Source organism: Lynx canadensis, chromosome D1 (assembly GCF_007474595.2).
Source record: "Lynx canadensis isolate LIC74 chromosome D1, mLynCan4.pri.v2, whole genome shotgun sequence".
Taxonomy (NCBI): domain Eukaryota; kingdom Metazoa; phylum Chordata; class Mammalia; order Carnivora; family Felidae; genus Lynx; species Lynx canadensis.
The window spans coordinates 53,796,719-53,811,685 of record NC_044312.2 but is presented as its reverse complement, the minus strand read 5'-3'; the positions used below and the strand labels follow the sequence as shown (position 1 = coordinate 53,811,685).

Sequence of the window (14,967 nt, the reverse complement as noted above, 5' to 3'; positions counted from 1 at the left end):
ATGCTTACTCTGAGAACCAAATGAGAAGAGATTGCTTAATTTCTAGCCAAAGGGACTAAGGCCAGAGTCAGGTGCAAGGTCTCACAGCTAGTGAGTGGCAGAGCTAGGCCTCTGAATTCAAGTCCCATTCTCTTTCCACATTGCCATTCCAGCAGCAGCTATGTGGCAAGACCACGAGAACACGACCTTCACTAACCCTGCTCTACAAAAGGTCTCCTACCTGCCATCTTGCCTGCTGACTGTGTATCCAAAGAGAGGATTATTGACGAAGCTGATATTCACACCAACCAGTGGGGTCCCATCTGATGTCATCACTTGACCACGAATGACACACGCATGCCTGTGGGTAGAGAAGAGAGAATGACGTCATCTACTTTTCATGTTTAGAACCCTGGATGGCAGGGAAGCCTTGGAGGTCAGAAGACAGAAGGCAGGCCGCTCATACATATCTGGGCACCCAGGGGCTCACTGTATTTACTCAAGAGGAGTAAGAGGAGTAATATTCTTTTTTTCATATTGACTCAATTTAAGGCATCAAAGTGTCCTCTAAAGGGTTATAACTGGGAGATGTTTGTAGATACCTTACTAGACGTCATTTTCTAAGGATTCTATGTTATGCAGTAAGGGGATAAACTGATACAAGAGGGATACACCAGCAGCAGAGTTAGCAGCCGAGTTACAGAGTTACGCTTGAGAATCCAGAATCATGAGACTTGGGTTCAACTCTTGACTCTGCCACTTTCTAGCTCTCTAAAGTTGCAAAAGTATGTGACAGCTCTTTGAAACTCTGTTTCTTCAGAGCAAGCTCCATGAATGACAGTGGCTATTATTGTCACTAATGGAAATAGCGGAAGCGGACATACTCTTGAGAAAGTGAACAGGATAGAGAGTACATCCTCTCATCCTCTCGTCTGGCTTTAGACACAGCAGAAGGGCAGATGCTAAGCATCCCCCTGGAGTGGTTTCTGGAACCTGTCGCCATCTCCCAACAATATCCCCGCTCCCACTTACCCTCTATATCCCAGACAACAAACCATCTGTTTCCCCCCAACTTGTCAGGCACGTGTTGCCTAAGTCTCTGTGTCCGCGCAGTGCTCTCCCAGCTGCCTCAGTGTCACTCCAGCACCCCTCCCCCAACACTCTCATCCTTTATGACTCGGCTTCAAATGACACCTCTTCCCTGAAGTCTGTCTTGATGACCCTAATTAGACTAGTCACTTCCTTCCAAAACCTGACACAAACACCCAGATACCCTGCCACACTGCACACAGTCCTCCTCTCCACTAGATCGTGAGCTCCTTGAGGGCAGGGTCAAGGACTACTCCTTTTCTTCTCTCTGTAGTGCCTGGAAATGCCTAATAAGTACTAGGTCATTGTTTAAAACAATGGTGGATTGAGTAAATAAGTGGGGCAATTAGAGATCATCTAGAATGATGGTTTTTCAAATATATCAGAAATACATCAGAAATGGAACCTTTTCACCAGATGATATTTTTTTTTTAAGTTTTTTTTTTCAACGTTTATTTATTTTTGGGACAGAGAGAGACAGAGCATGAATGGGGGAGGGGCAGAGAGAGAGGGAGACACAGAACCGGAAACAGGCTCCAGGCTCTGAGCCATCAGCCCAGAGCCCGACGCGGGGCTCGAACTCATGGACCGCGAGATCGTGACCTGGCTGAAGTCGGACGCTTAACCGACTGCGCCACCCAGGCGCCCCACCAGATGATATTTTATAAGGACCTCAACATGGAAAACAGAAACCACATCTCTCTAGACGAAATAAGAGGTTTGGAGTGATTCTGAAGGCAACTCTGGATTCTTACGTCTCTGGAGAGGCCAGAGAAAAGCCTGTTGGAAAATCAGTGAGTTGGTGGAAGAAGAGGAAACGGGTCCACAGAGGTTACGTTATTTGCCCCAAGTCACGCAGCGGGTAGTGGCAGAGCCGAGCCGCACATGCAGGGCTCACAGCTCCGGGCCCAACTTAGATCATTCTGTTTACCACTGGCAACGGGAGAAAAAGGAGGTGCTCAGTGGTGTCAACATTCTAACGCATCAGGGCACTGGGGAGACAGCCCTGGTTGACAAGCCAGATCTGAGGTGCATATCCAGGTGTGAGTATCCAGACAACTTTTTCCATCTGCCTCTGTTCAGATGGCTTTTTTTTCTGGCTTGGAGAAGGGCTACTGATGAGACCTATGGGCATTCATAAAAAAGGATCTCAAACAGCCTCTGCCTCATTGGGTACTTACATCTCTACCTTCCTAGAGTGATAAACTTTTCTCTGTTTGATGAGAAAAGCAATTAACACCAGGCTTGTAAGCAGCTGGTCTCACTAGTGTCAGCTTGTCCTTTCAGAAGGCAAGAACAACTACCCACAATGCATCAAGCTCCCCTCCCCCACCCCGTCCACCCCACCCCACCCCACCCCACCCCACCTCACCTCACCTCACCTCACCTCACTACACCCAATCTGGTTAATGCTAATTCAGTCAGCGGTTTCCTTCCGAGGCCCTTGGTCTAAATGCAATTACACGACAAACAAGTTAAGCGGTGAGGCTCAGCAAAGACTCTCAGTCCTGCTCTGAAGGTCTCCCAATACATTTATGTGAAATTATCTCTCCACTAATGGGAAAGATTTATTCCATCAATTGTATTCAGCTGGTACTGAGAGATGCCTTCTTTAATGGAGGAAAATTGAATTTCTTATTGCTGGAACTTTGTCCTTCCAAAGAATTACTAACAGATCTCATCCTGGTGCTGGCGACTGTCCAGCCTTGTCCTGACATATGTGCCTTCAGATTCTGCTTGGATGGCAACTAGCCCTCCGGGGATGGTTTCCTTTTGGGGGCTGCCCTGGCTGCTGCCCCTCATACACATGCGGGCCAGCCTCCTCTGACTGATCTCTCTTTGGAGGTTTCCTGATCATTGGGAAATGTTAAATCAGCACCGTTTGGCTATCACGTAGCCTTCACTTTGGCCAGCCAGAGCAGATGTAATTTTAGCCCAGGGTCCCGTGGGTTGCTTGGGTTCTGGAGAAGATTAAGTTGACTCCCTGTACCCCTGTACACCACAGAGGCCTTTTGCCAAAACAGGCATTTGGCTCAGGAATTAGGTCCTGGAGAAAAACACTTCCATCCTCCTCCTGTTTAACCATGATTTTCAGTTGTCAAGAAAACCAATTTAACACGAAGGCCTCTCTGGGACAAAGGAGATGGGGGAAGTCGGCTCCGTGGAGGCCTCTGAAATGTGTCTCATGCTGTGTTTTTTTTTTTTTTTTTTTTGTCCAGGGAGGTGTGAAAAGATGTGCGTCCTGGGCTTCCAAATGCTTTCTTCCTTCATCCCATTTATTGAATGGATACCACCCGTGGTATACTGGTAAACATTTAATACTTGGCTTTCAAAAGAAAAATAGCTTTCATTGGTAGCGTTTGCCTATTTCTGTGGTGTAAATACTTCCACCCTGGCCGATTTCATGCTATTAATGAGATGTCACTGAACCCAGACTTGGGAAGAGATGCACAGTAGGACCCTATTACCAAGTCCTTCCTCCACAAGACACAAGAGTCCTAATAAACTTAGGAGAACGAGAATAGTGGAATATAGTAAAATAATTAGGAAGTGATGAGTGTTGATTATCTTTGTTTTTAATAAAATTTATTTAATTTTAATTTCACACACTTTATTTTTTCATAAGAGTAGTGTTCAAAAACTAGCCTGCAAAATTCCTGAACATTTAACAATCAGTTCTCGTAAGTGGGCATGAGCCCTCGGCTTCTGTATGCCATGGGAACAGACCCCACACTAAGGGTCAATGTGGCTGACAACTAGTTAATGCTCGGACCGTGAAATTCTACAACGGAAGACCACACCTTGGCAAGAAGTCAGTAACATGGGGTGCAAAGTGTTATCACAAACTTGGCTTTCCGGCTGCTTCATATGACCCTCCTCTCACCAGTCCTATATTTGACAGGTTTTGCTTTCCTTTGGTCACTATCTGGGCATAACCGAGTTTTGGGGTATTATTTTCTCCTTGTCCTCAGGGTCCCGTCTAAGCTGTCATCACCTCAGTGAGGTTGATACCAAGTCTTCCTGGCACAACTAATCACCTCTTCCTCCAGGCTCCCCTAGATACTTCCAAGGATCTCTCCATGACCGTGACAGTCACAGAATTCTATCATTCACATTTACATAGCTGTCTTACATGCTTGCATGCTAGTCAGAGGAGGGCTCTGACCACATCCCCTGGGGCTAGGGCAAGCACGGACATTGCTCCCTGAGTGTCTATTAGGGGAGAAATGATCAAGTACTTGAAGCTCAGAAAGGAATGACTTGCTCAAGGTCATAGAGCAAAAAACTGGCTGAGTGGACACTCAAAGCTAGGACTTCTGACTTCCAGATCTTTACTCTTACTACTATTTTAGGTACCTGCAGCCACTAAAATTCACTCTAATTAAAAAACCGGGGCACCTGCTTAATAAGCTAGGCACTGTGTACTGTGTTAGATGAGGGGGTTTTAAATGCGGGAATTACTATCCCCGGTTGCTTGCTGGAGCTCACCAGAGCCAACCTGAAATGCTTGAGTGTAGCTGTCTCTGACATAAGTGAATCAACACATGGGTTTGGCATATGTCAGGCAGCTGGGGCACAAAACAGGCAATTAGGTTGAGTGAACTCTGCCAGGAAGGAGCGCTCGTGCCAGGCCAAGGGGGTGGGGGTGCGCATCAAATGAGCTGGCATTAGTCCAATCACGCTCAGGGCCTGACTGAGGTGCCCTTGCTGACACCAGTGAGGAGGAAGATCTGCCTGACTGCTTCCTGAGTACAGCGGCCAGGTTGGGAGTCAAGAGGGGAAACTGTTGGAGAGACAGAAACACCTCGAAACAAAATCAAGCAAATAAGAAGCTAACCTCAACTGTCAGTCAAGGGGGGGGGGTAGGGGATGGGCTGGGAAGCGCCCTGGGCAGGGAGTCGGTTCCTACTTCTGACTCTGGTAACTAACTATAGGACTTTGGAGAATCATCTGACCTCTCTGGACCTCCATTCTCAGCGGCCCATGTAGCTGAAGTTTTTCCCATCCTGATGTCAAATAGAATCCAATGCATGTTTAAGAATGAGAAACTTAACAGAGACCATGGAGGAAGGGAAGGGGAAAAAGTAGTTTCAAGCAGAGAGGGAGGCAGGCCATAAGAGACTCTTAAATACAGAGAACAAAGTGAGTGTTGATGGGGGGAGGGTGTGGAGGAGAGGGGAAAATGGGTGATAGGCATTGAGGAGGGCACTTGGGATAGGCACTGGGTGTTGTATGTAAGCGAAAATCACGGGAATCTACTACCCCTGAAGTCAAGAGCACACTGTCTACCCTCTATGCTAGCTAAGTTGACAATAAATTATCTTTAAAAAATATGTATAATGGTATTAATATAGTGCTACCCATTCTAGCTCAAGTAGCCCTATCATCCCTAGCTTTAGAATCTTCATGGAGTTCATACAATCCTGATACTTACCTCCGAACTGTTCGCTCTCTATGGAAACTTCTACCTATCCTGTTCACCTGAAACCCACCTGCATTCATCGAGTGGTACCCCACACTCCCACCCCTCTGGCCTACTTCCGTAAAACCACTGGGGCAATCTTCCTCCCAGGCAGACCCATGAGCTCCTTGAAGACAGGGGCCACATCTCCTTCACCGCTATATTCTTAGCATTGGGCATAACTGATGTTCATGTCTAAGTGGGCAAAAGAGAGCCTCCACTAAAACTGGTATTTGCCCTGGAAACTGAATGCATAGCACAGAGTAAGCTCTTGATAAATTATTCATTGAACGAATAAAGAACTGATGTGTTTCTGTCACTGAAGGGGGTGGGGGTGACGCCTGAGAACTCAGAGCTACTTGACCTTGATGGGGATATGGCCAAGGAACCGAGGGCTGGAGGGGCTGGGCCTTTTTAGTTGATCAGCCCAAACTGCATCCCAAGGCTGGGTTCCTTCCCCTGGAGGATCCACGCCATCTCAGCTTGCAGTCTTTCTACCTTGAATCTATAGCCTCCTATCTGTACCTCTTTTTCGAAAACTTAAAAAAAAAAAGGAACACAAAAAACGAATGCCGGAAATTGAGTCAGATTTGTTATTCAATGCCTATTATGCATGCAGATAAAGGAAGATGAAGGGAGAAAACCTGCAGCTTTAACTTTTAGTTATTAAATGAGAACAGCTAAGGAAACTGGTATTCAGGAGAACGGAACAATCACTTGGGATCTAGGTGGCAAAAGGTAACTTTAGCTCTTCTCTGATTTAAAGTATTTGATACCCTGTGCCACTCGTTTATGAAAATCACTCCTCTGTATTACATACTTTAGACAGATTTATATGCCTGACCTGTAAGAACCCTTAAACTGTTGTCTGCTAGCTCTTGCTGATTGACTGGCGATCTTCCCAGCATCTCCTAGACTTTATTCAACATCTTGTAAGAACCTTACTTGGGCCCAAATGAGAAACCCACTTCATGGGGCTGTCAAACCACCCCAGCAAGGGGGTTTCTGTCCAAGCCTGACCTTATCCACACTGTAGCCTCCAAGACCCTCCTTCCAGCCTGGACACACTAGCTGTTGTGCTGGCCTCTCTTTCTGCCTTTCCATCGCAGGGCTCTGCCTCAGTTTCCTTCACTAGCTTTTCTAGCCTGACATCTTCCACCTATAAACAAATTCTTGGGAACCCACTGGTCATAATGTGTTAGAAGAGACCTTCCTCCTAAACTTTTAAACTTCTCACTGGGAAGGTGAGAAAAGAAAGTCTAAGGACTCATCATTCATTATCCATGAGAACTCTGGGAAAGTCACTTCACCTCTCAAACTACTTACCATCTGGCATACATACACACCCAAGTAATCGAGAATCTCAATTTGTTTTAGCTGCCTCAAAAAATCAGAGTTCACATCACCAGAGAAGGGTTCTTAAGGCTCTTTTTGAGTATACACCTTTTTTGTAAACATTTTTGAGCAGGCTTTTTGGATGTCTTTATATTTATTAATAAATTATACACATGTGCAGCCGTCATTAGCTAATACTAATCATATGCAGTTAGTGCAAGGTTTAATGGATAAAAATGCACACAGGCACACTTCCTTTCATTGTGCTTCACGGATGCTGCATTTTTACAAAGTGAAGGTTTGTGGCAACCTTGTAACAAGCAAGTTTATTGGTGCCATTTTTCCAACAGCATGTGTTTACTTCATGTCTCTGTGTCACATTTTGGTAATTCTTGCAACATGTCGAACTTTTCCATTATTATCTTATTTGTTATAGTGATCTGTGATCAGTGAACTTTGATATTACTACTATAATTGTTTCGGGGCACCATGAACCATGCCCATGTAAGATGGTGAGCTTAATGGATAAATGTTGGGTATGTTCTGACTGTTCCTGTCTTTCTCCTGAGCTGCTCTCCTGTCTTTCTCCCTTTACTCAGACTTCTCTATTCACTGAGACACGACAATGTTGGAATTAGGCCAGTTAATAACCATAAAATGGCTCCTAGGTGTTCCAGCATTTTAAACCAAAAACTAGAAATGATTAAGCTTAGTAAGGAAGGCACGCTACAAAAGCTGAGGTAGGCTGAGAGCTAGGACTCATGCAATAGTTAGCCAAGTTGTGAATGCAAAGGAAAAGTTCATGAAGGAAATTAAAAGTGCTCCTCCAGGGAACACACGATGATAAGAAAACAAAACAGCCTTATTGCTGGTATGGAGAAAGTGTGAGTAGTCTGGATAGAAGATCAAACCAGCTACAACAGTCTCTTGAGCCAAAGCCAAATCCTCCAGAGCAAGGCTCTAACTCTCTTCAATTCTCTGAAGGCTGAGAGAGGGTGCAGAAGCTGCAGAAGAAAAGGTGGAAGCTGGCAGGGATTGGTTCATGAGATTTAGGGAAAGAAGCTGTCTCTGTAACACGAAAGTGCAAGGCGAGGCAGTAAGTGCTGATGGAGAAGCTGCAGCAAGTTATCCAGATCTGGCTAGGATAACTCATGAAGGTGGCTACACTCAACAGATTTTCAATGGAGATGAAACAGCCGTCTACTGAAAGAAGATGCCATCTAGGACTTCCATAGCTGGAGTGGAGAAGTCAGCGCCTGGCTTCAAAGCTTCAAAGAACAGGCTGATTCTCTTGTTAGGGGCTAATGCAGCTGGTGGCTTGAAGTTGAAACCGATGCTGACTTACCACTCTGAGAATCCTAGGGCCCTTAAGAATCTCCTCTGCCTGTGCTCTATAAATGGGACATCAAAGCCTGGAAGACAGCACTCTGTTTAAAACATGGTTATTGAATATTTTAAACCCTCCTGTTTGGACCTACTGCCCAGAAAAACAGATTCCTTTCAAAATATTTCTGTTCACTGACAATGCATCTGGTCACCTGAGAGCGTTGATGGAGATGTACGAGATGAATGTTGTTTTCATGCCCGCTAACGCAACATCCATCCTGCAGCCCGTGGATCAAGGAGTCATTTTGATCTTCAAGTCTTATTATTTTAAGAAATACATATCATAAGGCTATAGCTGCCATAGATAGAAATTCCTCTAGTGGGTCTGGACAAAGTAAATTGAAAGCCTTCTGGAAAGGATTCACCATTCTAGATGCCTTGAAGAACATTTGTGATTTATGAGGTCAAAATATCAACATGAATAGGAATTTGGAAGAAGTGGACTCTAACCCTCACGGGTGACTTTGAGGGGTTCAAGACCTCAGTGGAGGAAGTAACTGAAGATGTGGTAGAAAGACCAAGAGAACTAGAATTATAGGCGGAGCCTGAAGACATAGCTGAATTAGGGCAAATCTCATAATAAAACTTGACCAGATGAGGAGTGGCTTCTCATGGATGAGCAAAGGAAGTGTTTTCTTGAGATGGGATCTACTCCTGGTGAAGATGCTGTGAAGATTGCTGAACTGACACAAAGGATTTACAATACAACATAAACTTAGTTTGTAAAGCGGTGGCAGGTGTGAGAGGATGGACTCCAGTTTTGAAAGAAGTTCTATTGTGGGTAAAATGCTGTCAAACAGCATCGCATGTTACAGACAAATTGTTCTTGCAAGCAAGAGTCAATCAATGTGGCAAACTTCATTTTTGTCATCATTAGCATTATTATTTTTGAGACAGAGTGTAAGCGGGAGAGGGATAGAGGGAGAGAGAATCTTAAGTAGGCTCCACTCCCAGTGTGGAACCTGATGCAGGACTTGATCCCATGACCCTTGGGATCATGACCTGAGCCCAAATCAAGAGTCAGATGCTCAACCAACTGAGCCACCCAGGCGCCCCCATTGTTGACTTGTTTTAAGAAGCTGCCTCGGCCACCCAACTTTCAGCAACCACCACCCTGAGCAGTCAGCAGCCATCAGCATCAAGGCAAGACCCTTGATCAGCAAAAAAAAAAAAAAAAAAATTATGATTCACTGAAAGCTCTGATGATGGTTAGAATTCTTTAGCAATGAAGTTATTTTTGAATTAAGGTATGTACATTGTTTTTAAGAGATAATTATATTTCACACTTAATAGTCTATAATATAATTTAAATCTAACTTTTATATGCACTGGGAAACGAAAAATTCACTTGCTTTCCTTTATCGCACTATTTGCTTTACTACAGTGATCTGGAATGGAACCTGTAATGTCTCTGAGGCATGCCTGTATTTCAAATAGTCTTCTTGATAATGCTGAGTCTTTGGATTAACATTTTTTAGATTCTTGAAAACTTTGAATCTTGGTTACCTGTCTGTTTGATCTGATGAAAATGAACCTTATTGGTTTTCACTTGATAGCGGAGTTGAGAAGACTATACTAGAAGTACCAGCTCTGCCATTTTTGTTTTGTTTTGTTTGTTTGCTTGCACTCACACTGTATTGTCCTTGATCTGCAGCTACTCTACAAGGATCTTTCTATGGCACCGGACCATTTGATGCATAGGTTTATTTGAAACTAGATTTTACACACACACACACACACACACACACACACACACACACTGCAGTCATGTTGTAATACACCAGAATCAACCAGCACAGGTTCACTGTCTCTCTAAGAACACCTTGTTACCAACTAACATTGGGACCAAGGGAGCAAATGAGTGAAAACCTAGTGTCCTATATGACTAAAACATTGACTAAAACATGACTTTTTAAGGTAAAAAGTCAATACAGGTAGACACTCTAATTTTCTCCCTGTACCTCATGGACCACATTGGGCACCCATCTCGGGACCACGGTACTGTGCTAGAGTTACAGTGGTGTGTGTTTGTGATTTCTATTAATGAAATAATCTTCAATATGCTATCGATTATTATATTCAAAAGTTACCTTCTAGTTGTGCTTCATTCTTTTTCACTTATTTCAAAGCTCTTCCTAGGTTTCTTTCACTGACCTTAGGCCAACAATGATAGAACTTGATCTAATCACTTAACTTTTGATGTTCCTGACTTATTGGGAGGGCAGGGGATTGGACTCGATCTTCTCTTCAGGCACCGTGTAGATCTGAGCTCCCCAACTGTCCAAACTTTATCACTGTTCTTTTACCATAGCACCAGAAACTCTGTGCTATACAAGTCATTTTCCGCAGTATCCCACTGTCTCCAGACAAAGCCCATAGTCTTCAGCTTGGCATTTAAGATCCTTCAGGATCTGGCCCCTGCTGGCCTCTGCAGGCTACGTCCCGTTTTGCCATTCTCATATCCTGTGTTGCTGCCATGTGAAATTTACGTCTCATATCGTCGTCCTGGCATGCATTTCCATGCCTCTCTGCCTTTGTCTATGCTACTTCATCTGCCTCAAATGTCTTTCTCATTCTTACTAACCTCTCCTTGAAGGTCTGCTTTTCAGTGAAGCTCTTCCTTATTTCCCCAGTACAAAGAAGGCACTCCCTGCTTTAGTGAACAAAACACAATGTATTCATCCCACTAAAGTGTATTCGCTAGTTCAAACATCTCATCTTCTTTTCTAGATTGCCAGTTCTTTGAGGGTAACAACCATGTTCTTCCCACCTTTTAAGTCCAGTGCCCAGCACAGGACTAGGTGTATAGGATTCATTCAGTAAATGTTGAGGAAAGAAATAAATGAATATCACACGAATGAATGAAAGAAAATGATGAAGGCAAAAAAAAAATGAGTATAGTTATTTCAATTAGCCCAAAGGAAAGGATAGATACGGGTTGAGGGAAGAGAAACTCAGACAGAGGTCTGGTAAATAAAAATAGGGTTCAGTTATTGGATCTTTAATTGAGCACTTGCTATGTACTAGATGGACACAGTGCTGGGTAGTATTTATTTATCCATTTTCTTATTTACTTATGGAAACTGCAGGAGGGCAGTGCCTGTAGTTTCTGTTTTATTTCCTATCGTATTCTAAGCAGTTGAATAACTAACAATAAATGAGACACAATCTCCGTGTCTGAGGAACTCAGATTCTGGAATGGATATCATCATTTAAAAAAAAATCATCATATCTGGAAGTATAACAAGTATGGGATAAAAAGGGATGCTGCCTCCCAGGTCATGCCAGCATGACCTACAAACTTTCCCACAGCTAGAATCGAGCACCAGGCTCTGCCCATGTACCCTGATTTTTGTTCTTCCATTTGGAATTGGGTTCAGTTCAGACTCTACCACAGGCTTCCAGATCACCTGCTGGGTATATGGAATAAACATCACAGGGAAGTACTCCAGTTCATTCAGAAAAAGCTTCTTCTCTCAGACTATTTTGTATATGTCTAGGGAGATAGCAGGAGAAATCCACAATCTTCTTCAGATTAACAGAAATTTAATTTTTCAGCTAAGAAAGTTCCTTGCGGGGACTGAATCCAAGCCCCTCATTTATAGGTGAGGTATGTGATGTCTGGAGCTGGGCAGGGATCCTCTCTATCAGACATCAAGGCTGGGACATTGACAGGTCTGCTATAGTACCCTGACACCACCTGGGGGCATCTAGTGACAAGATGGTCTGGCAACTGTTAGTGTCTCCTAAGCCCCCAGGCTGTGCCTCCTGCAGAGCCCAGAAGCCACCATTCTGTGACCTCCTGGCTTCATGCGGCTGTTGAGTCCTTCAGATTCTCAGGGAGCATGAGCTTTCAGGCTGCAGCTCAGATCACCCAAGCCTGTAGGCAACCTGACTGCTGAATGCTGATGCTTTGGGCTGAGTCATCTCCCACAGGAGCCCTCTGGAATATTCTGCTGGCTGACAGAGGTGCACACGAGAACAGAGCCCTTGACTATTCATAACACTCTATGTCACAGAAACGAATCCATTGGCTGTGGCAAAGGAGAAACAGTCCTGACAGAGGCTGGCCAGTGGAGATCATTTTGGAGGAGCAAGTCTCCTGCCTGGAATGTTGCTTAGAAAGAGTGGGGACAGGGACATGGAAGGTATGAGACATGTCCCAAAAGGCTGTTCTCTGTGCTTCGAATCAAGAGGCCTGCTTCTAAGAATTCTCAGGAGATGCTTTGTGCTGTTAGAAAAACTTGAGGCACCTCTGCTAAAGTGTGACTCCACATATAGTCTCTCGGTGTACAAGTCCATTCAGGGACTGTGTGTCCTGTCTTCCTGTCAGAGCACAGGACGGGTTCTGCTTTCTCCTGGAAAAGGGAGACTTCTGTTGTTTCACTCCGAAAGGGGAGATAGGAATGGATCACAATTAGACTCACTTCCTAGGTTGGGGACAATGCTGGGCAGAGATGCAGAAAGGGGCATGCAGAAAATCCACTCAGCAGACTGAGTCTGAGGCATAGAGCAATTGACAGGTGGTGTTTAAAGTCAACAGTCATTCAAGGGACAGGGGAGGAGGATCTGACAGGGGCATAGCCATGATGAGGTGGCTCCCAGGGGTGGCTGGATGTGGATGTCCTGTGTGTTACCAGGCAATAATGCCCAAGTTCCTGAGCAGAGCAGTGATGGAGCTCCAGGACCAGATGTGGCAAGGGTAGGAGCCTGGCAAGAGAAGGAAAGACTTGAGTCCTTGGGTGGCAGGGGTCCTGGGTTGCTCGTCTCAGGAACTGGGGCACAGAAAGTGAGGTTAGGATTCTGGGCCAGGGCAGAAACCCGCATCGCAGAGCTGGTAAGCCAATGGTCAGAGAGCAGAGCATTTGAAGGACCTGAGACTGAGCAGCTGGGGCTGCTCTACGCCTTCTCTTTGGATTGGGGTTGGTGCTAGAGGCCTACAGGTTGGATGTGCGGGGTCCTGCCGGGGTGGGAGGGGAAGAGGGAGGCAGAGGCGGGGGAGGGGAAGGCAGAGGCAGGGGAGGCAGGTGGGCACAGCTCTCTCTTCTGCCAGAACACTGTCCTGAGGTAGCAGCTTCTGTCCACATCACAGCCCATCACAGCCCAGCACTGCGGGGCTCACTTGTAGCCAACTTTTGATGCCTCCAGGATCAGACTGGAGGGCTGGTTAGACTCACTGCAGAGGTATTTGATAAGTCCTGACCCTAAGAACTCCATTGAGGCCAGTCTTAGTAATGTGATGGATGGCTTTCCAATATTTTTACTTCTTGTTGCTCGAAATTTATAAACACTAGAATTACTGCTTGAGAGAGCCCTCACTTAGGACTCAGGAGAGCCCTGTTCCTACCCTGCTGAGCCAAGAGCTTTCTCTGACCTCAAAGTTTCCTCTTCTACCTGATGATCTCAAGGTCCATTCACCTCTACCTGCCATGGTGCTATGGCATTTGCAACAATTCTATAACTACACTAATAGGCTTCTGGCTCAGATCCTCATTTTTCTCCCAGTTTTCACAGCGACACTAAAACCCATACAGATACTAATGTCCTTGCTAACGCTGATGCTAACTCTTGCTATTAGTGGACAAGGGCCACTAACACTTATTGAATGCGTACTGCCCTGACACATAAGTGTTTTACATCTCATTTAATCCTCAGACATCCCCATGAGGTATGGGTTATTATCCTCATATGACAGATGGAGAAAGTGAGGCATAGAGTGAGGCTTGTTCAAGGTCATAACAGCTAGCAAAGGGTGGGACTGGGATGCAAGCCCAGGCTACCTGCCTCTGAGGCTGGTGCTCTGAAGCACACAGACTTCTTGCACATCCTCTTTACACCACGCTGTATAGTATTAGATAGAAAGTCAGGGCAAGCCGGGGTTGTAGAGTTGTAGCAGAATCATGCTGTACGGATTTCCGAACTGAAGATGCCGAGATGGCAATATAAAGGACCAGGCAGGGAACGGAGGCTCAGCACGTAGGCTCCAGAGGCATTCGGCTTGGCTTCCTGCTGGCCCTGCCACTTACGAGCCCTGTGTCTTTGGCGAGGTCGCTCAATTCTCTGTGCCTCCGTTTCCCATCTGTAAAAGAAGGCTGATGAAGTCCCTATGTCATCTGGTTTGGGGGGAGATGTAAAGGTGTTACTACTTAGGAAATGTACACACCATTTCCAACAATGCTGACACACAGAACATTCTTGGTAAACGTTAGGTGTCATTACTGAATGTGTGCTACATGCCGGCCATCAGGCTTTCAGGTGTTTTAACTCATTTAATCTTCCAAACAACCTGCACGGTGGGAATTGGTAGCCCCACGTTACAGATGAGGAAATGGAGCCTTGCTCGCCCAAGGTCGTTTGCTCTCATTTGCCCGAAGACTTGAATGCAGTCCCTCCCCACAAAGACCCCGAGTGGTTCTCGCTTAAGCACAGCATCCTCTGCTAATGCCTCCTGTGATGGACAGCTAGGAGCCGGCTCAAGCTACCAAGCAAACAGAGATTGTAATTCGGTTTTGAAATCAATAAAGGGATGATCAAGTGGCAGAGGAGGAGTTGTTAGCTGCTCATCAGGATGATGTGAGAAGTTGCTGCCTGCATCCTGAATTAAATTCACCTAGTTGCTTTATCATCATAAACATTCATTTCAACGTGGGGAGGGATTTTTTAAAAACCAACATGAATAATATATAATGGCTGGCATTTTGGAGGAAGCAGGATCC

At 45.2% G+C, this 14,967-nt stretch overlaps 1 protein-coding gene across 1 annotated transcript in view; it reads right to left on the bottom strand.

Moving 5' to 3' along the window:
* TENM4 (teneurin transmembrane protein 4) overlaps nucleotides 1–14,967 on the bottom strand; it is a 219,023-nt gene that overhangs the window by 70,422 nt on the left and 133,634 nt on the right. The window contains 1 exon segment of the mRNA XM_030332936.1: nucleotides 221–340. Coding sequence (XP_030188796.1) covers nucleotides 221–340 — 120 coding nt within the window.